Genomic DNA, 21,242 nt, shown 5'->3' with positions numbered 1-21,242 from the left:
ATTACTCTAAGTTAATCTATGTACAAACTATTTTTTTTTTCAGGTTTGATTTTCGGGTTGCCACAATTTTACTGTAGTATCAGCAGTTGCAAGAATAAATAACTTTGGATTGAAAGCAATAATCTTGGGAATTTGATTGGTCTTTAGTATGTCGTTGGATCTTGATAGAATCACGGGGCGTTCAGTGTCATGTCTTAAGTCGCTTAGCTCAAATATGTGGACTATTGATTTGGGACTACCAATTAACAAGAATTTTCCACAAGGGGTGAAGGAACAGCAGCCATCATATGGATATTCTGTTGACATCCACTGCGGGTCGTTTCTATACGACAATCTCACAATTGCCAATAGTTTTCCCAGAAAGGCATCCAAGATGTAATGTTCACGTGAATCTGTTGAGATTAATATAAGTCTACCATTATTTGAAAATTCCAATTTGTTCCATAACTGATTCTGTAAACAAGGAATGGTAACTTCGGAAAATGGCCCCTTATCAAAGGTCTTCAAATCATACAAACCCACAGTGCCACTTCGGGATTCGCCAAGTGGGTACTTTCCAATTGCAACAACTATTCCTTGTGGGTCAAATCCAATTACAGAATTTTGGCCCATGGTGATACTACCAGTGGCAGACGAGGTTTTCAAATCCCAAAATTTGACAGTTCCATCATAACTTGAGCTGGTAAATGTATTGTGCACTGGGTTTACTTGAATATTTGAAACTTGAGCTTTGTGACCTTTAAAGTAGCGAATGTATTGATTGCTTGATAAAGAAAGATATCTGATAGTATCGTCTCCTTTACCATCGCCAATGTCCAGTGCATCGGGAGTTGATGCGTACAAACAATTGAGTTCTTCGTGAGTAAACCTAGCAGAATGAGCTCCGTATTTTTGGGACTGTATGTCTTTAAAGTGAACTCCCTTGTGACAATCGTATAATTGTATGGATTTGTCTACACCAGATGAGATGAGATACTGACCAGTATCGTCAAAATCTAGTGAAGTAATAGATGTCTCATGATGGTAATTAAATAGCTTTGTGGGGTGGGATGACGCTAGGGTTTGTCCCGATATCTGAATTGTAGAAGAGTTTGTGGGCGTTGTGGGTTTCGTCAAAGACGTATGTGGTCTGAACCCATTAGTTTTCAAGGACATTTGTAGGAAAGGAGTTTAGTCCAGACAAAGAATGTGATTAATCTCTTCAATGACAAAATGTGACTTCATCGTTTCAATTTATCTCCTATTTCCAATTTTTTGAGTGACAAAACCAAAACATTCAAAAAAATGACGGATCCGCAATTTCTCTGTCACTTTCGTATGATCACTTTATCTTTAAACAATCAACCCCTTTAGTGTATACTCAATTTAACAGATTCTGTACACACCAATTGCAATATCTGATCAATATTACACATCTACAGTTTAAAGTAGTCAGTCAATTGTGTCGCGAAATCACATATTAAACAATGTCCGAACCCGACGTCCCATTTAAAGTGAAAGCAATCTTCGACTACAAATCCGATTACGAGGATGATTTAAATTTCGATGCAGGCCAAATTATTACTATCACATCAATTGAAAATGATGAATGGTATTCAGGCGAATACAATGATAGATCAGGAATGTTTCCCAAGAATTTTGTTGAAGTGTTGGTTGCTCCCGCCGTTCCCGCACTGAATAGACCAACCAAAAAGCATGAACCAGAAAATGAAGTCAAGGGGCCAGCTAAGGTAAATTCACCGCCAGCTGAAAATGTGTCCGTCCATCATGTTGAGAATAAGGGTGAAATAAGTGAAGCGATACATTCCCCTCCTCCACATTCGGAATCACTGCAACCTTTGACTAAACAGAGTCCTACAGCTAAAGTTCCACTCCCTCAGGCTTTCCCCTCCAAGCCCAAGGATCCATATAGTATCAAAAAGCAATTTGTAGCTGCTCCCACGTCCACCTACGTACCCAAGATTCAGCCAAGGGATGAATCAAATTTAGTTGCTCATCCGGTTCATGAAACTAAACATCTGGAAGATGTCGTAAAGAGTACACCTCAGGGCGAGCATGCTGAAGAAGAAGATTCTGGACCTAAAGTGTCTTTGAAGGAGCGTATCGCTTTGCTTCAAAAGAAGCAACAAGAAGAAGCAGAACGTGAAGCTGCTGCATTGAAAAGAAAAGAGGAGAGGAAGAAGAAACAAGCTGAGGAGAAAGAAAGGATAAAACAATTGAGGGAACAGAAGAGCGGAGAACAAAAGATTGTGTCTCAGGAGGTTCCTGAAAATATCGAGGATTCAGGTCCTGGTGGTGAGCACCACTCGAGCCCATTGGTTCAACATGACGGAGCTAGTGAGAACATTCATGCGCATAATGAAGACGAAGATATCGCTCAAAATGATGACGACGAAGTTGCTGCAGATGAATCAACAGGGGCTGTGGGGCATAACGCACCAGCTGAAGAGGAAAACGATTCAGAGAAAGATGAAGGTGAAGAAGAAGGAGAGGAGGAGGATGACGAAGAGTTGAAGCGTCGAAGACTTGTTGAGAGAATGGCAAAAATCTCTGGAGGAAGGAACATGTTCGGTATGATGGGAATGGCGACACCATTTGGTGCACCAGGAACAGGAGAAGCAACGAAGAAGTCAAAAGCTGCTCAAAAAGAAGTTGATGCGACTGACTCATTGAATGCTAAGAGAAGAAGCTCAGCGAAAGATGTGGAATCCACTGCCCCCCATGTACCAGCATCTCCTCCAGTACCCGTGTCTGCACCTTTGGTTCCGGGACCTGATACAGTACAACAAGCTCCTGCCCCAACATTGGGTCTCGCAGCTGATGCCCATCCAACAATACCAGTCTCACGTCCAGAGGTTTCAGAGCACGACTTGACAAAGGTGAGCCACGAAAGCTCTTCAATGGCTGAAGACGATGAGCCAACAGATTCAGATCAAGCGGAGTTCATAACACAGAAAGATATTGATAAGCAAGTGCATGATAATCACGAAAGAGCACATGATAGTACCACTGAGGAGCATGCTAATACAATCACACTTCAAAAGCACCGTCCATTTGAAGGTGAAGGTACTGGTTATGAAGCTGATGAGGATTTATCAGATTTGTCCAAACCGCAAGATCATGGATTGGGCGGAGTGGATAATATTGAACAACGTCATGAAACTGAATTTAGCGAGCCAGAGGGTCATGGTGTGAGGGTACCCCTCCCATCTGATTCTCATGGGCAGCCAGAAACCCAAACAGTTCCACCTATTCCCCAAAGGCACGGTTCCCAGAAAAGTACAGATAGAGCAAGGCCACTTCCCCCAATGCCGCCAATTCCAGGGGCTATGCCTAATCCTGTGGACCAGGAAGCGAAAGCTGAGCGTCGAAGATCCCACCCCGCTCCCCCTCCTCCCCCTTCTTCAACATCTCCGCAACAACCTCATATTCCCACTTCCCCATCGTTGTTGGCAGGTGAGAAAGAAAGGAACCATTTAATTGATAGTAGCTCGGAGGATGAGGACGACAATAATGCTTTTGAGTTAGTCGAGGAGCCACCACACCACTTTGCACCGCAAAAAGCTCATACTGTTGCCTCTTCAAATGAATCTCGTTCTCACCCTAGAAGCGCACCTCCACCAATTCCAGGAAACGTACCTCCCCCCCCTATTCCTGGAAGTATCCCCCCACCGCCGGTACCTGGAGCAGGTCCACCTCCTTCAATTCCATTCGGCGAGCCTCCAAAACGAGCAACGACTGAAGTTCCCCCTTTGATGCAGACTTCGACTGGTGCTTCTGTAGGTTCGGTTCCAGGCAGGAAATCAACTGACTCAATGTCAAGATCTAGATCACTCAAGGGAAGTGGAGGGGATCGAAATCAAGCAGAGATCACCTTGGAGCAATTGGAGTTTGAAATTGCCAATATCAAATCAACATCTACTTGGTGGTTAAAAAATGAGTTGCCGGAATCATTGGTTACAAAGATTGGCGTTGAGTTGATCTACGAAGTTGACACCAATAAAATTCATAAACGTGGCGGTAGAGCTACTGTTTATCGTGACTACTATGTTCTATTCTATGATTTGTCACAATTGATTTTTGAATTGGAGTTTGAAGAAAGTGACCCTAGAAATACGATACGTTTGGCCAACCAATTTACGAAATCTTATCCAGCTATTCGTAAAGACCATTTGGAAAATAATCATCGTGAATTTGGTGGAGAAATTGTTAATACAGCTGCTCACTATCTTGGATCGAAATTGGATAGTAATTTGGTCTCACACGTATTTCAAAGTCCTCAGTTGAAATCCAAATTGTTACCACCAATTGGCAACAAATCCTATGGTGTTACAATTTATAAGAACTTCAACAATTCTAATGTTTCTAAAATTGATGACATTAAAGCTGGTGATATTTTATGGATCAAGAATGGGAAATTCAGTACCCACAAGGGAATCATTGGTAGTAAATCTGTAACTGTTGGTGATGGACTGGACAATAGTACATTTGCTGCAGTGATTTATGATTTTGATCCAAAGAAGGAGAAATTCAAAGTTGTAGAACAAGATGCCTCAGGACATGTAAAGAAGGAATCATACAAGATCGGTGAGTTCAAGAGTGGCAGAATAAGAGTATTCAGACCAGTGTCCAGACTGTATGTAGATTGGTAGTTTCGAATTAAATCGCACAAATTCCAATTGAGATTATAATCTAATTGTATTTACACTATATAACACCTAGATCCATTTGTTAGTAAATCAATCACAATTCCATCCTAGACCAGAATTAAATGAGAAAGAAGTCTGCCATAATAGAAAGCAGCACTGTTTAAAGCACAAAATTTTCGCAAAGTGGCAGCATCTAAAGTAAAAGTCAGGTTAGTAATACAAAGGGAAAACTGAGAAGCTGACATTGACAACAAAATGCAAGTGAAAAATTACTGTGGTGGATCAAGTTCTTTTTTATAATTTTTTTCTTTTTTCTTTTTCTTTTCCTTTTTGATTCGGGGGTTATGGGTAGTATTAGTGGCATACATTAGAAAAACCAGATGAATATGGAGAAAGAAAATTGTGGAAAGAAAAACCTAAAAAAGTTTAAGTTAACCAATAAAACGAACATGAATATCAGATAACAACTGAACTTGCTCAAAAAAGGAAAAAAAAAACCATCAAAAAACCAATAAAAAACAACTTTTGAGTGGGATACTAGGGGGGTTTCGCAGGTTGGGGGCCCGCTCTTTGAATGAAGAATTCATAGCGCAATATAACTTGGAGGAAACTTGTAATGCTTGAAGGGACTATGTGAAAGTTTGATAGCATTAAATAGTGATGAATACACAATATGGACTTCTATGCTTTTGGTACCTACCTATTAATGAAGGGGGCGAAAGGGGGAGTGAATGATAACATACTTACCGATTGATTAAACGTGGTTGATTCTCTAATTATAGAGTCAAGGCATGATCAGACTTCTTCTTTCCTCACTTATGTAAATACTCTGGACTATTATGAACCTATGATTGATTGATTGATGGATTGATGTGTGGAAGAAATTGTGGTGTGTCAAGGGAAGAATTTAAGTTGTTTGCATAAAAGTTAATATAAGGAGGTCACACATTTGAATTGAAATTGTGCAATACACGCCACACTTCCTTAGATTGAGAAATGCCGAGGCACAAAAGAAAAGAAAAGGATTGAAATAGCAAACAAAAACACAATTAATGTCGCAACAATGATAATGTCATAGATATTTCACGACAATTAAACTCCGCCAACAAAAATAGGATGACTCTATGGATCACTGTGAATGACCACCACACTTATCGAGAGATCTATCCCAAGTGGATTTCTAGCTCCAAAGGATTGATTGAAACACATTCTTAGAAGCAGAAGCGTTGACGAGAAATCTCAATAACCCCGGCATGATTCGTTTTTGTTCGCCATACTTCTGTGTACTCAATTCACAGCAAGTCACTAGCGTAAGCCAGATATGTGCTTATTTTTGCTTTACAAGGTTTAAGAAACAGGTACTTTGAAATTTGCAATCGTACGTTGTGTGAGTTCCAATTCATATAAAGTTCAAATCACACAAAGAGAATTACCCTTCACACAAAATTGCATCATCAAATAACTCTATTGTTTTTTTGTTCAATTGCTAAAAACTGCTCTGGGTTTTGAAATTTCACTACGGTATATAAAACGGTTGCTCTTTTCTTTTTCCAATATACACAAGAAGCGTTCATCATCTTCAATCAATTGATTAGTGAATCCTTATCCAATTGAGTTAGTTTAGCCATTGCTGATAAAGTAAATTGAAAACGTTTGACTGAAACCGAGGAAAAGGATACATTACACGCCATGCCACAACCAATTCAAGAATTGGATCCTGATTTCTACATTTCATACAATTATCCAATTGACGAAAAGACAAAAAAGGTAAACTCACAAACCGAAAAGGCTTTGTATACATTTGTCGAGTATCTATATGACAAAGGGTTTGCAGCAGCCATCAGACCAGGTGATCCCTCGCACTTGTTGATCTTTATCAAATTATCGCCTTACAAATTCATCGAAGAGGCTGAGAAAGACTTGATCAAAAATTATGAGTTTGGTGTCACCGCAAAAGATGATGAATTGAGCTCAAGATTTAGAATTATTTATCAATACTTGACTAGCAACAAGAAGCTTGGAGGGTGTGGAATTGTACCAGGACAAGCGCCTTACCAGGAAGTTGTCAATATTGTTCCTATCACTAGTGCTTTTGATGAGAGTAGAATTGTTGAAGATTTGAAAGACACTTTCACCAGGCCTGAATTGTCAGCCAACCAAATCAAGAGAACATATGGTGTGCAAATTGCTCTCTATTTTGAATTTTACAAGTATTATATTTATTGGCTATTTGGTTTGTCAATATTGGGTGTATTCCAGTACTTTAAAAAGTCAGGAGCTTATTCATTGGGCTATACTTTTATCAATTTACTTTGGGGTACTTTCTTCTTGGCATTTTGGCACAGAAAGCAACAATACTTGGTTAATTTATGGGGAGTTCAGAATTCCCACCTTGTTGAGGAACACAGTTTGGAATTGGCCGAAATTAATGAAAGATTTGAGCCTCAATCAAACTACTTACACAAGAATAATACGGAAGGATTGAGATTCGTTAAACAACTATTTTTTATTCCCATTGCTTTGGGATTTGCTGTTGTTTTAATCAGTTACCAATTGGGCTGTTTTTTTATTGAAATCTTCTTGACTGATCTCTATGATGGACCAGGAAAGTCATATTTGACCTTGTTGCCTACAATTTTGATCTCTGTATTTGTCCCAATCTTGACCATTGTATACAACCTTGTCACAAGTGCTGTAATCAAATTGGAAGGACATGATACTCAAATCAGTGAAAACCAATCAGTTTTGATCAAGACATACGTTTTAAACTTTTTGACTAGTTATGCACCATTGCTTATTACTTCATTTTTGTACTTACCGTTTGCTCATTTGGTCGGCCCTCACTTAGGTGATATTCAAACCACAATTTCAACTTATGTTGGTGAAAATAGGTTCTATGCTAAATATTTAACCAAATTAAAGTCCCAGAAGGAATTTAAGATTAACCAAGGTAGATTGAATGCACAATTCTTTTACTTTATCGTCACCAACCAAATCTTGCAAGCGTTTTTGAAATATGTATTACCATTGTTAATCACAAAAGCAGTCAAGTTATACCAAACTAAAATTCAACAGAAGCCACAATTACAAACTAGTGCCGATGACCCATATGAGGCTCGCTGGTTACAAAATGTCAGAATTTCTTTAGATTTACCTGAATACGTTGTTGATGACGATTTTAGAAGTGTGGTGTTGCAATACGGTTATTTGATATTGTTTGGACCTGTGTGGCCATTGGCACCTTTGGTATCATTGATCTTTGCTGTCATTTTCTTCAAATTAGATCACTTTAAACTATTCAATGGAAACTACTTCAAACCACCAGTTCCAAAGAGAGTCGACTCTATTCATCCGTGGAACTGGGCTTTGTTTTTGTTAACTTGGTTAGGATCAATTGTATCACCAGTGGTTACTGCATTTTACCGTCACGGCACTGCTCCCCCAAAGACAATGGGTCAATTTGCATTGGATAATGCTAGTGTTAACATTTCATCGTCAGCCAAGTTAGTTTTATTAATGCTATTCACCGAACATGCATTCTTATTCTTGAGTTATATTTTGTACAATTTGAGTGAATTGTTCAAGAGCGACGTTGAATGGGAAAACGACTTTGTTGACAATGATATCAAATTGAGACACGATCATTATTCTAAACATGTCAAACCCACAATTAAGGTGGCAAATGTACCAGCATGGAATGATTTCACTGTCGAGTCAACTTTGGAATTCACTCCACCCAGCGCAGTTGAGCCTGTCGCCGATGTAGCTGCAGAGAAAATTCCTTCAAAGAAACAAGGCTACGCCACCTCGACTCAAGCAGCTGAGACTAGCGTTCACTCTCGCTCAGAGCAAGCACGTTTAATTGCAGAAAAGGAAAGACTCTTGAGAGAAAGACAAGCGGAATTGGCTAAGTTAGAAAAGAGAAAATTGGAAGATCCTAGTGCTACTGCATCGGCTGCGGAGTATGACAAATTAAAAAAAGACAAGGAAGCAAATGACTCTATCATTGAAGCCAAATCAGGTCCAAATAGCAAAACACACTACAGTACCATTGATGACAATACACATGTTGGTGATGGCAACACTGAAAAGGATGCTAACACTGACGACACTACACATACCAATGAGTTACTTCAAGGTTCCTCACAGATCCCACCCGCTCCTAATGACAAATCTGCAACAGTTGATACAAACAAGTACACAACTCACTCTAAAAATGCCGCAAAAGCAGGTGCTCGTGCTCCTGGGGGAGCTGGTCTTGCAACTGCTGCCGCTGCTCCTTCTACGAAAGAGGAGAAGGAGAAAGAGCGTCAACAACAATTTGATACTGATCCTGTACCAGCAAAGGAAAACAAATCAGGAATCAAAAATAGCAGCGCACCTGCTACAGAACAGAGAAAAGCCCTAGCAGCTGGAGACGACAAATACAACGGCAATGCGGACAATCAAGTTGAGAAAGAAAAGTCTTCCAGTAAGAGATCCAACCAAGACTCAAAATCTTCAAAATCTCAAGGCGGAGAGAAACTGAATGTTGTAGATGATGAAGAAGGTTCAAGCAAGGCTTCGGAAACTGATTCACAGAAGGAGCCCAAACGTAAAAGATCCGGGTTGAAAAAGTTGTTGAACAAGATATAAGTTTTGTTTAGGTCATAGCTTTGTTTAGTTTTTGACCAACATTTTTTTATCCATATACAATGTAGAACTATTTACATTACTTTTCCAATCTGGGCGGTCTAGCACCGAAAATGGATGACCCAACTCTGACGCACGAACTACCTTGTCTAATAGCCTGTTCGAAATCGTTGCTCATTCCCATACTTAATTCAAGGTCCAACTGGTACTTCTTGTCCAAGATTTTCTTCCATTCAACCAATTTCTTAAAGTCGTTATTCTCTTCGTGATCAGATTTTGACTCCGCAATGGAACCTATTGTCATCAATCCAATAAGATTCAATTTCTTACATTCATCACTTTGAATATACTTAATCGTTTCTTCTAGGTCTCCCATTTCCAAGAATCCCGATTTTTGTTCCTCACCCGATGTGTTGACTTGAAGGTATACGTTAATAATCTCACCTTCTTTTCTTTCTCTTGCATTATTCAATTGTCTGCATTTCTTTAAAGTATCCACTGTCTCAACCGCCCATAAGTTTGTCACTCTATTGCTAAGATCTTTACATTTTCCCAGCTGTAAACCACCAATAAAATGCCAACAAATATCTTTGGGCAACTCTTCTGATTTAGCGACAAGTTCCTGGACGTAGTTTTCCCCAAAGTGTCGTACTCCAATGGAGTATAACGCCATTATATCTGATGAAGGTTTGAATTTTGAAACCGCAACTAATCTGGTTTTGGGGTTTAAAGCGTGTACTTTGGCGAGTATCTTGTTGTAGTTCTCCACGAGCTCATGAGCTCTGGCTTCTGTAGGTTGTGGAAATAATGTCGACATAGAGCGAAAGCGTACTCTTGCGAAGGAAACGGTTGCAGGTTTAGTTAAAAGCAATCTCATGATGTGATGATGTGGAATTTTGTGAAAAAAAGTGAAAAATTGAAATTGGGGATCTTGTGTTGAGATTGAACCTATCATATATAAAGACTACACCCACATTCAAGCGTAATTAATTCCTAAATGAGAAAAACTTTCATTCTCTTATAAAGCTTCTTCTTTACACAAGTTTATAGTATCTTTGACAAGCACTATTGCAAGGCAAATCAATTCCACTCTACTCTGCGAAGAGATGATCGAAAAATGGAAAAAAAAAATATTTGTAAAATTGTCATACTAAAGCACCACGACGTCCTACGTTCAACTTCACAAAGGAGAACTCTAAAAATGACTGAATTCGTCTACCAAGGGGACGACTTTGAAGACAAAGTTAGAAAACAAGTTGAATTCTACTTTTCAGATTCCAATTTACAACAAGACAAGTTTTTATGGAAAATTTACGAAGCAAATGATGGATGGGTTGAATTAAAGACAATCTTGACATTTGGGAGAATGAAGCAGTACAGACCAGAGGAAAAAGTCATTGAAGCATTGAAATCAAGTAACAAGTTGGAATTATCTGCTAATAATGATATGATTAAGAGGAAGGATCCATTGAAAGACTTCAATGAAATCAAAAACACTAAAAAGAGAAACACTGTACACATTGAAGGATTCCCCCACGATTTAACTCAGGAACAAGTTGAAACATGGTTCGAGGAGAATATTGCACCACAGTTACCCAAAGAAAAGGTTATCAATTCCGTACGTAGAATCAAAAGCAGAGCAAAGAAGGAGTTTTTCGGTGTTGTTGACGTTGAGTTGACTAATGAAGAAGATGCTCAATACTTAATTAAAGATGTGGAGATTTCCTACGATCAAGGAATCCTTTCAAAAGAAGAAGCACAAAATGTGGATAAAAAGAACTTATTAAAGAAAATGTCTTTGTTGACGTTCCAAGAAATGAGAGAAAGTGGTAAAAGATTTGGTCAAAACGAAGTTACCAAGAGACGTAATAGTTTCAATGAAAATAATAAAGGTAAAAAACAAAAGGGAAACAAAGGTAAGAATTTTGATCGCAAAAAGGGTGGCGATGGATCTGAATCCGCAGAATCTATTGAAAAGGAAACCATTTCAGAAAGCGCCATTGAAGATGATAAGATTCCTGAGGAAGAGGAACGCAAAGAATCAGGGGAATCAAAAGAAAACGAGCCTAAAGCTGAGGCGAAAGACACCAAAGCTACAGAAGTCACTGACGCAAACAATCAAGAGGCTTCGAGGGACGATAACAAAGCGTAAAGATGATTGTATAATGATTGTATAATGATTGTATATTATGAGTAGTTGCTACCAAATTCACAAACGCGTCTTCTTCAAAGGACAATTTATTTTCAATTTTCCAAAATTCATTGTAAACAAAATCAACACCTACAGTAAGTATCAGCAATGGCCACTGAAACCTTCATAAACCAAGTAGCCAAGACTTTTGGTCCATCTACAAAACTCGGTGACGACGAGTACGAAAAGTTGAGCTCGCTCATCCAAATATTCAATGTTGATCTTGAAGACTTATTTTTGGAATGGGAGTCTTACAACGTGGCAGAAGTGCAACAAGATTTAGAGTTGAATATGACAACGTTGATCCAATTTCATGAATATTTGCAGAAGAAATTGGCAAACAACAAATTGACTCCAAAAAGTGTACACGTAATGAAGGATGGTTCTGGAAGGAAGCCTTTGTCGAAAAGAGCTGTCAATAACAATAGTCCCGCTACACCACATACAAAGAAGAGAAAGTTTGATCTGTCTGAACCTGAATTGTCGTCACCAGCCCACTATGAAAGTGCTAACAATACTTTTACGACGTCCCCTATCAAGCCATCCACAGGCTCGCATACCTTATTGGAAACATTGAATCCAGAACTAGAAGTTATCAATAATTTGAGTAGTGAAAGTTCTAGCAATCCAATCAAGTTGACTGCAAACTTTGATCCTGCGAAATTCAAGTTTAGGACCATGCAAATGAAACTTCTTGAAAGTGCTGATGTACTTGACGATCAAATAGATAGCGTAGCTCAGTTGTACCAAGAATACAATAAAACTGAACAACAGTTTGGCAACCCGTGTTTGAGCTCACAATTTGATATTTTATGTTGTGGGAGGATAGTGCCTGACTCACCGATGTATGATAGTGAGACTTTGAATAGCAATTCTTTGTTCTTGGAGACATCAAGGTTGTCCGGTATTGGTCAAAGAGTCCCACTTGGTTTGAGCAAATTAGCTGGATTTTCTTTCTTCCCCGGCCAGATTGTTGTTTTGAAAGGAAGAAATCCAACGGGAAAGCAATTTGTGGTGGAAGAAGTAATGACGTTACCACAGTTGGGAACTCCAGTATCAAGCAGATCCGAATTAGAAGAGTATAACCAGTTGCAAGATGGACACGGTCTCAAGATTGTTGTCGCATCTGGTCCATATTCCAATCTGAACAAACTACAATACTCCAAATTGGAAGGCTTGGTAGAGAAAATCAACAATGAGATCCAACCAAATGTGGTTATATTGAACGGTCCATTCATTGATTTGACTAATAAAGATGTCGAAGAAGGTAGGTTTAATTTTTCAAGAGATCAACTACCAAAGAACCTTGATGACGTGTTTAGGTTATTAATCACTCCCATTTTGAGAAAAGTTGACTCAAAAATCCAAGTTGTTTTATTCCCATCATTGAAGGATAGTTGTGTCAACCATTGTTCGTATCCGCAAGATTCATTCGATAGAAAGAAATTTCAGTTACCAAAAAATATCAAAGTTTTCCCCAACCCATCAAGTTTTGCTGTTAATGAAGTCCTAATTGGATCTTCTAATCTTGATCTTTTCAAGGACTTGAAAGAGGTGTTTAAACAAGATGAAAAGCTTTCGAAAAACAGGTTTGAGAGGGTCATTGATCATATATTTCAGCAAAGGCGATACTACCCTGTCATTCCTGGGTCCATAGCCAGAACCAGTGAGCACGATATATCGCATCTTACAAATGGTGCAGCAGGAGAGAACTTGAATGGGGTGAGTGTTGGTGGATCTTCATTAGAGACGCCATATTTGGGACTTACCGAATTGGGAAATTCACTTCCAGATGTCTTGATATTGCCATCAGAACTAAAAGTATTTGCAAAGGTGGTTAATGATGTTGTTGTGATCAATCCTGGTCTGTTTATTCGCCCAAGCAGATCAATTAATAGCGAAGATGGAACATATGCTGTGTTGAGCATAACTGGACCAAAAGTCGAAGCTCTAGATGGAACCAATGTCGAGCAAGTAGAAGGTGATTCAGAATTGTTTCATCACAATGTGTATAAACGTTGTAGGGTAGATATTTATACAAGCTAAGGTTAGTAATATTTTGTTACACAGTTGTTTGCAGCTGGCAAAAACGCGAAACTATAAATTCAGATCCCATTGCAGATCACGATTTCCAACCGATGAGACAAGTTGAACTATACGGTTGATGCTAAAAAGATATCTACTAAAATTCAAGCAGATAGAGCAGGGAACAGCGCGATATACGATAGTAAGACACTTTCATTCGTCCACCATCAAATGTCAACTCAGCGGTGACGCGACCATTCCAATTTCACCGGATGAATACGTAACAACCATCGTCCCAAAAAAGCTCCATCCTGGTCTAGAGGCTATCTTAGTCAATGCTAATAAACCCATCCAACTCCGTGATTATCAAGAAAAGGCAGTAAAGGTAGTTTTAGAAAAGCTTGCTAGTGGTGTGAGAAAACCGGCAGTTGTAATCGCTACTGGTGGTGGTAAGACTGTAATATTTTCCCACTTGATTCCTTACTTGAAGCCGCTTTGCAATGAAAGAGGTAACAAGGTACTTGTACTTGCTCATACCGAAGAGTTGATTGACCAAGCAGCTAAGCAAATACGTTTAATGAACCCAGGATTGAAGGTGGATGTGGAAATGCGTAAATTAAGAACTTCCCCAGATGCTGATGTGGTGGTTGCATCAGTGCCATCTTTAGTCAACAGAAGGAGATTTGAAAAGTTTGATCCAATGGAATTCAAGAGTATTATTATCGACGAGTGTCACCACGCACCAGCAATAACTTATAGAAAAGTCTTGAACCATTTTAATGCGTTGGAATCAGATCTGACCATCAGTGTGATTGGATTTACTGCCACTCTCATGCGACACGACAAACAATCTTTGGGTCATATTTTTGATGAAGTTGTTTATGAAAGGTCATTAAGAAGCATGATTCGAAGTAAAGAATTAGCTGATGCAAAAATTAGTGAGGTGAAAGTGGAATTGAATCTAGGTCAGGTTAAAACAGTCAAAAATGAGTACGACCCAGCAAGTTTGTATACAGCTATGAAAGATATAGATTTCAATGAGAAGATAATTTTAGCCTATTTACGATTGAAAGAGGATGTGGATTGCAAAAGCACATTGATATTTTGCGTTGGAGTTGAGCATTGTTTTGATGTTTGTGCTTTATTCCAGAACAATGGGATCAACGCACAATATGTAACAGGTGAAACCTCCAAAGTTGAAAGAGCAGCCATAATTGAGGACTTCAAACTGGGTCAAATCCCAGTACTTTGTAATGTTCAAGTCTTTACAGAAGGGACTGATATGCCGAATATTGATTCACTTATATTAGCAAGGCCGACCATGTCGAAATCGTTGATGATACAAATGATTGGGAGAGGTTTGAGATTGCACAAGAACAAAACACATTGCCATATTGTAGATATGGTTGAATTGACCAGACAGGGGATAGATATTAAACCAACATTAGAGGGAGAGAAATTAGTAAACTCAAGAAAGAAGAAGTTGGAACGGGACGACGAGTTGGACCAGGTTGTACCATCACCACATGCACAATTGACTAACAAGGACAGAGAGATTGCCATTGCAAGGATACTAGAGTACCACAAGAAGGAGGTTTTGACTCTTGACAAACGTCCTCTGATGGATCAAACTCCAGTAATTTGGTTTCAAGACAGGCAAATAGTAGACAAAGTAATGCTTAGGAATAAGTATCCATGGACAATGATCGAAGCAAGCAAAACTTGGGGGTTGCCTGGTTTATATGACTCTTATTTCATCTTGAAGCGCACAAAGTTAAGAGGACAGAAAGTTTTTGAATTACTGCACCACAGTTTTCTGAATAAGTTGGGGAGTGTTATTTGTAGAAGTGCAAACCTACTCGAAGTCTTTGCCAAATTGAAAACAAAATACAGTGATCATCTAGATTATGCAGAGAAGCGTAACACTTTTGCTCGGAAAGCAACACCTAAGCAAGTTGCTTGGATAATGGCAATGTTAGATTACAGAATTGGTTTTCATATGCAGAGGAAGAAAGTCAACATACCGAAAGAAGAGTTCAAGGAATACATTGCTGATGTGTTGAAGAAAGAAAAACAAGCAATCATCTGCAAGTTCATCTTTGCATTGCGACTCGGCGATAATGATTATGAAAAGATGAAATGTGCACAAATTGTTAACAATGCTATAAAAAGAAAGAATGAAAGTGTATAGAAATTGTAGATAGTTTGGTGCGTGGAAATGAAATGTAAGCAAAAATTATACAAACAAGAAACCGCAACACATATTATCCTCATTGAAATGAGACTTTGGTACTTGCTTTTGCTACCGCTCACCTTCTGGCTACAAGTAGTAGCTTCAGAGGAGTCAAGTACGGGTAGCCACTTTGAGTCCATAAACAAATCAAACCATACCAACAATTGGGCAGTATTGGTGTCAACATCGCGTTTTTGGTTCAACTATCGACATATGGCCAATGTCCTCAGTTTCTATCGTACAGTGAAAAGACTTGGTATCCCTGACTCACAGATTATACTTATGCTTTCCGATGACGTTGCCTGCAATGCAAGGAATGCATTTCCTGGAACTGTTTTCAACAATATGGACCAAGCTTTGGATTTGTATGGAAACAGTATTGAAGTCGATTATAGAGGGTATGATGTAACAGTGGAAAACTTTGTTCGTTTATTGACTGATAGATGGGGACCTGAACAACCTAGATCAAAGAGACTACTAACTGATGAGAACTCAAACATTTTCATCTACTTAACGGGCCACGGCGGTAATGAGTTTTTGAAATTCCAAGATGCTGAAGAGATCGGAGCTCATGACATTGCTGATGCATTTGCTCAAATGCATGAGAAGAAGAGGTATAACGAGATATTTTTTATGATTGACACGTGTCAGGCTAACACCATGTATGAACACATCTATTCACCGAACATTCTTTGTATCGGTTCATCAAAACTTGACGAGAGTTCCTACAGTCATCACTCAGACATGGATATTGGTGTTGCAGTTATTGATAGATTCACTTACTTTGCGTTGGATTTTCTTGAAAGGATAAACAGAGATTCCAAGGAAACAATGGATAAGCTATTTGAAATTCTCAATTTCGAAAATGTCCATTCACATGCAGGAATTAGAACAGATTTATTCAAAAGGGATGTAAGTGAGGTTTTGTTAACTGATTTTTTTGGCAATGTGCAGAATGTTGCCGTGGATACCACTCCAAAAGATATATTGAATACAACAAAACGGTTGACACGTGATTCTGCTAGCCTTCATGCTTTGAAAAAATTGAGACCAAGAGGGCAAGTGGAGTTTGGATTTGAAGACGGGGATTCTACCATCAACTTTCATTTGTCGAAAGCTTCCTCCACCGTCTTGGGACTCGGTTTGACAGGTTTATTATTGGGGTTGTGGAAATATGCATCTTAAAATTTTACCTTGTAATATAGAGATAACATTATAGATCACGCGAGACTTGTAACAGTGGTACTTACTAATAATCTCTTACTCCAAAGTGTATATGCATACTGCAAAATGTTTGAGTCGCGCTTCAATATTTTTTGTCTAAATTTTTTGTTTTGCTTTTGTTTACACTTTTGATATGTCTAAAAACATTAAACACCAATTGCCCTCCCTGATTATCACAATCACATTGAAAGAGGAGAATTACCCTATCCGATTTTTTGCATCATGCTGACCGTCTCACTAGATCCTCAAGAAATGTTGCAGACGTTGGAATCGAACGTTCCCTCCAGTGAAGTGAAGTTGCAACACATTCAAGCTCTCAAAACACATATCAAAAAGGATTCCATCAACTTGGATGAAGTTCCCATGTACCTCCATATTATTATGAAAGGACTTGAAATCAGGGAACACGGAATTTCAAATGTGAGTTTCAACGCTTTATCTTACTTAATTAAACGAGTCAGCGTTCAAGATAGATCAGGCAAAATTCTCAAAGACCAAAGCTTTTCAATACTTCCAGTTCTCGTCAATAAGTTAGGAAGTGAAAATATGGTGGTTGCAAAGAAAGCTCTCGAAGATTACTGGCTCAGCACACCGGAAGAAGTGGAAAATGCTGTAAATGAAGCTTTATTCACGTGTATGAATTTGCAAATAACAATTGAGGCCATTCGATGGATGGAACAGATTGTCAGAAATGTCAGTCTGATGTTTAATGTACGGTTTTTTGTTCCTAATATTGTCAAGCTGTTGTCGAATAATCGAGACAATCAGGAGTTGATTGAAAGTGTCGGTGAGTTGTTCAACCTGTTTCTACAAAATTCAACTAGTCCACAAATAAATCAGTATTTAGAAACTCAGTGCAAGTCGCACAATATTGGCAAAAGGATAACCAATGCAATAATTCCTCGAAGCAGGCCTGGCAGTTCTGAATCTGCCTCAAGTCGACTGCTGGAAAAGAGAGACGTCAAATTCAAAAGCATAGAGAGGAATGCAGAAGCAGATGCCAACTACTTCTCAGTCAGCTTATCCAACCTTTTGAATAAAGCTAGCTACGAACTAGCCACATCGATAAAGCCCAAAGATGTTTCCGATGGAGCTGAACTTCACCACATTTTCGAATCGTATTACCATTGCTTTGAAGGTAAAGAAGGTGAACTGAACTGGAAAAAAAGAGAGCATTACATTGTAGAGACTCGGATGATTCTACGTGGAAATGCAACTACTAATTTCAAGGACGATTTAATGTCATGTTTGAGGGCATTTGCTAATCCCATATGCAAAGGTGCAAGTTCCCTTCGCACAACTTTATGCACGCACAGTTGTCAATTGGTTAAGGAATGTGCCATTATATTGAAGGCTGAATTCGAACCATGTGCTGACATGCTTTTCCCAACACTCATGAAGCTATGCCTATCAACAAAGAGTATCACCTCAACTAATGCACACATGGCAATGTCTGCCTTATATGCTAATTTACACTGCAATAACAAATTATTTCAACGGATAACTCAATCTATGGATGAACCTAATTTCAAACCACGTTCATTCTCTGCGATTTGGATGCAGATATTGCTTTTGAGATATGCTTTGAATCACGCATTTTTCAATGGCCATTATGGACTAGCAATTGATACATGTAATAAATTGTTGATTAAGTTGTTGAAAGATGCAAATCCAAATGTTCGTCAAGTGTCGAAAGATTGTTACTGGTGCTTTTCAAAGGTTTTCCCTAATGAATCAGATGCTTTGATTACAAGGTTTGATGCAAACACCATTCGTGCATTGGAAAGATCACAACGAGAATTAGGACCATCGGCAACTACTACGAGAAAATTGTCCACCAAAGCTTCTGCACCTCCATTGAGAGAGTCCACATGGGACAGAATTAAGGAGCTGCAACAAAGCAAGGCAACATCTCGTTCAGTATCTCGAGAATCTAATCCAGGACCATCTATTACTTCTTTACCTAGTCAAGGTAGGCTCCCTAAACCAGAAAAGCAAGCTTTGAAGAACGAGTCAAATAGACCAACACCAAGGGCGTCAAGCTGGAATGCTCCTCAAAAGGAACCAGCTCCTCTTGTTGAAAGGGCAAGAAGCAGAACAGAAGTGTTTACTAAATCCCCCGTGGATAAAGAGGAAGTAGCGTTGGTTCGACATTCTGCTTCTGAGCCACCAGCAGAATCGTCAAGGGTATTTTCAAAAGATCAAGATCCGATGATTGAATTTATGTCATCTAAAAGTACGAACGATTTAATTGAAGGTGTGAATTTGTTGAAATACGCAATAATCAGCAAAGAAGATGTCTCTAATGCCCACGCATTGAAAAGTCGTTTAAGATACATTTCAGAAAAAGATCCCATGGCTTTGAAGCAATTATTCTCGTCAAATGACTATGTTTTCAAAACTGCAGCAAAGCTATTTTCACTAGATGATTTTGTTCGTGTGTGCTCAATAATATTTACAGAAATTGATCAACGAGTCTATGAACTAATGACTTCAAATGTTGGTTTTGACAAATTTTATAATGCTGAGGTGCAATTGCTAAGTACAGTGATTGATTCCCCCAACATACCAGGGAGCAGTGCCTTCAAGTTCTTGGTTTCAACTTATCAATTTAAAATAGCCAAACTGATATTTCAAACGTTTCTGATTGCTCTTACCAAAACCACTTTTACTGATGTTCAATTTGGTGAACTTTTTCAAGAGCTTGTTAGACTGATTGTGGTTTTGAAAGGTCTGGAGGCATATTTTGACTTGAAGCAATTATTTTGCCAGCTTTACGCCATTGACTCGAACAGGTTTACTCAATTGTTGGATGAAGTTGAGTTTGCTATGAAGGATGAGGTGGAACTTATTGTGGGCATTGATAGCACGGTGCTTCTTGAAAACCCCTTGGATCACTCAGTCTTTGAAATGACTGAAGTCAACCCCGGTAGCATAAAAGACGACTTTGTACCTCAATCCGCAGAAGATGGCTTTACTATGGTTGTTCCGAAGTTGCGAGATAATACAGCTGAGAATAGGAACTTTAATAGCTCCCTTGGGGAAATTACGGAAGCTGGCGAGGATGATCATATGATGGTTGATGGGAAGAATGCGCTGCATCTGTCCGACAAAGAGAAGTCATCAACACCAGTCGTGAATGTATCTCATCCAGAGGGTGAGAGTATTGAAGACGATTCTATATTGAAGGGAAACCGCCCGTTCAAATTGGTTAAATCGTCTCCTTCCGAGGCAGTTTCATATTCTGAGCCAGAAGTTAATAATAAACCGCACGATGAATTAATTGAGGATATGGCCCTGATACACATTGAAAATCCTACAACTCAGTCTAAAAAATCTCTGGATGCAATGCAAACCATGATTGATAGAGTGGATCCGTTGAACTCACGTGCTAAGAAGAATAAAAAGATAAATATTTACGAAGATTTTAAACTTCCAACCAGCCGTTCCAGAAATGAGAAAAATACGGAGAACGTGATATATTACTCCCAGCTTTTTGGTAAGGGACTCGGTGGTAACTCCTTAGCCATTGATCAATTCAACAGTTGCTGTGATATAATTGCACTGATTGCAAATGTGGAGGAAAAAACACCATCCATAGAATCAGTATCCCAATCTATTGCTTCATTGAGTGCCATGAATTTTGAATTTAGAGAGTATTTTTTGACGAATGGAAAGCATAGGTTGACGAAATCATTATGGGAATATTTTGAGCTTGGTTTCCAGTACGGGGCAAGACCGATGACAATGTTAGAGGTTATAAATGGGTTATATCTTCTCAAGCTTTTACTGCGTTATGATGAATTGATGGATGCTGAAAAGATATTCCAAGTGATGGGATACACTTGCAAGTTTATAAACAAAGTTTGTGATGAAGTTTATTTTATTTGGACTGAAATCTTAACACTGATCATCAAATATGGAAGCAATACAAGCAACGAGCAATATCCATTGAAGACAAGGTTTGAAAGAATTGTAATGGAGTATCTTGAGAATACAGCAGGCTCTAATTTGAATTTCAATATGGCTCATTTATGTTTGTACTTTTTATCAGCGACATCAATTCAAGAAACTGACTTGAGTGAAGAAAAATTGTGTCAAATGGATAAGCTTTTAGGCAGGTTCCTTAGCAGTGAGGAGGCGGAACTTCGATATTCAGCCACTATTTGCTATAGTAGCATATTGAAGAATGATACATTGAATCCCGAACAGAAGCAGGTTTTGGATAGGTTGAAATCGAGATATCCAATTTCGAAACAAAGGCTTATTGAAGAGTACAGTAAGTAAA

The 21,242-nt window shown here is 38.8% G+C and overlaps 9 protein-coding genes across 9 annotated transcripts; 7 read left to right on the top strand and 2 right to left on the bottom strand. All coding sequences in view use genetic code 12, as the record gives it.

Annotated features, from left to right (window-relative positions):
- Positions 1 to 39: 39 nt before the first annotated feature.
- Positions 40 to 1,155, bottom strand: CORT_0A07970 (Swd2 protein; the record flags this gene model as incomplete). The annotated part of the gene is made up of 1 exon (XM_003866574.1): positions 40 to 1,155. One exon carries the CDS (start codon positions 1,153 to 1,155, stop codon positions 40 to 42), a length of 1,116 nt encoding a protein of 371 aa, XP_003866622.1.
- Positions 1,156 to 1,466: 311 nt separating this feature from the next.
- CORT_0A07960 (Bbc1 SH3-domain-containing protein) lies at positions 1,467 to 4,652 on the top strand (the record flags this gene model as incomplete). Its single annotated transcript, XM_003866573.1, has 1 exon — positions 1,467 to 4,652. One exon carries the CDS (start codon positions 1,467 to 1,469, stop codon positions 4,650 to 4,652), a length of 3,186 nt encoding a protein of 1,061 aa, XP_003866621.1.
- A 1,686-nt stretch (positions 4,653 to 6,338) lies between these two features.
- Positions 6,339 to 9,284, top strand: CORT_0A07950 (Ist2 protein; the record flags this gene model as incomplete). The annotated part of the gene is made up of 1 exon (XM_003866572.1): positions 6,339 to 9,284. The coding sequence occupies one exon, from the start codon at positions 6,339 to 6,341 to the stop codon at positions 9,282 to 9,284; it is 2,946 nt and encodes a 981-aa protein (XP_003866620.1).
- A 76-nt stretch (positions 9,285 to 9,360) lies between these two features.
- Positions 9,361 to 10,236, bottom strand: CORT_0A07940 (racemase; the record flags this gene model as incomplete). The annotated part of the gene is made up of 1 exon (XM_003866571.1): positions 9,361 to 10,236. The coding sequence occupies one exon, from the start codon at positions 10,234 to 10,236 to the stop codon at positions 9,361 to 9,363; it is 876 nt and encodes a 291-aa protein (XP_003866619.1).
- A 162-nt stretch (positions 10,237 to 10,398) lies between these two features.
- Positions 10,399 to 11,433, top strand: CORT_0A07930 (Lhp1 protein; the record flags this gene model as incomplete). The annotated part of the gene is made up of 1 exon (XM_003866570.1): positions 10,399 to 11,433. One exon carries the CDS (start codon positions 10,399 to 10,401, stop codon positions 11,431 to 11,433), a length of 1,035 nt encoding a protein of 344 aa, XP_003866618.1.
- A 147-nt stretch (positions 11,434 to 11,580) lies between these two features.
- CORT_0A07920 (Pol12 protein) lies at positions 11,581 to 13,518 on the top strand (the record flags this gene model as incomplete). The annotated part of the gene is made up of 1 exon (XM_003866569.1): positions 11,581 to 13,518. The coding sequence occupies one exon, from the start codon at positions 11,581 to 11,583 to the stop codon at positions 13,516 to 13,518; it is 1,938 nt and encodes a 645-aa protein (XP_003866617.1).
- Positions 13,519 to 13,636: 118 nt separating this feature from the next.
- CORT_0A07910 (hypothetical proteinelicase) lies at positions 13,637 to 15,688 on the top strand (the record flags this gene model as incomplete). Its single annotated transcript, XM_003866568.1, has 1 exon — positions 13,637 to 15,688. One exon carries the CDS (start codon positions 13,637 to 13,639, stop codon positions 15,686 to 15,688), a length of 2,052 nt encoding a protein of 683 aa, XP_003866616.1.
- Positions 15,689 to 15,715: 27 nt separating this feature from the next.
- On the top strand, positions 15,716 to 16,915 carry CORT_0A07900 (Gpi8 protein; the record flags this gene model as incomplete). The annotated part of the gene is made up of 1 exon (XM_003866567.1): positions 15,716 to 16,915. One exon carries the CDS (start codon positions 15,716 to 15,718, stop codon positions 16,913 to 16,915), a length of 1,200 nt encoding a protein of 399 aa, XP_003866615.1.
- A 261-nt stretch (positions 16,916 to 17,176) lies between these two features.
- On the top strand, positions 17,177 to 21,241 carry CORT_0A07890 (hypothetical protein; the record flags this gene model as incomplete). Its single annotated transcript, XM_003866566.1, has 1 exon — positions 17,177 to 21,241. The coding sequence occupies one exon, from the start codon at positions 17,177 to 17,179 to the stop codon at positions 21,239 to 21,241; it is 4,065 nt and encodes a 1,354-aa protein (XP_003866614.1).
- Between the last annotated feature and the right edge of the window lies 1 nt (position 21,242).

This window comes from Candida orthopsilosis, assembly GCF_000315875.1.
Source record: "Candida orthopsilosis Co 90-125, chromosome 1 draft sequence".
Classification (NCBI taxonomy): Eukaryota; Fungi; Ascomycota; class Pichiomycetes; order Serinales; family Debaryomycetaceae; genus Lodderomyces; species Lodderomyces orthopsilosis.
Note: the sequence above shows the minus strand (reverse complement) of the source record. Positions and strands in the feature narration are given on the sequence as shown.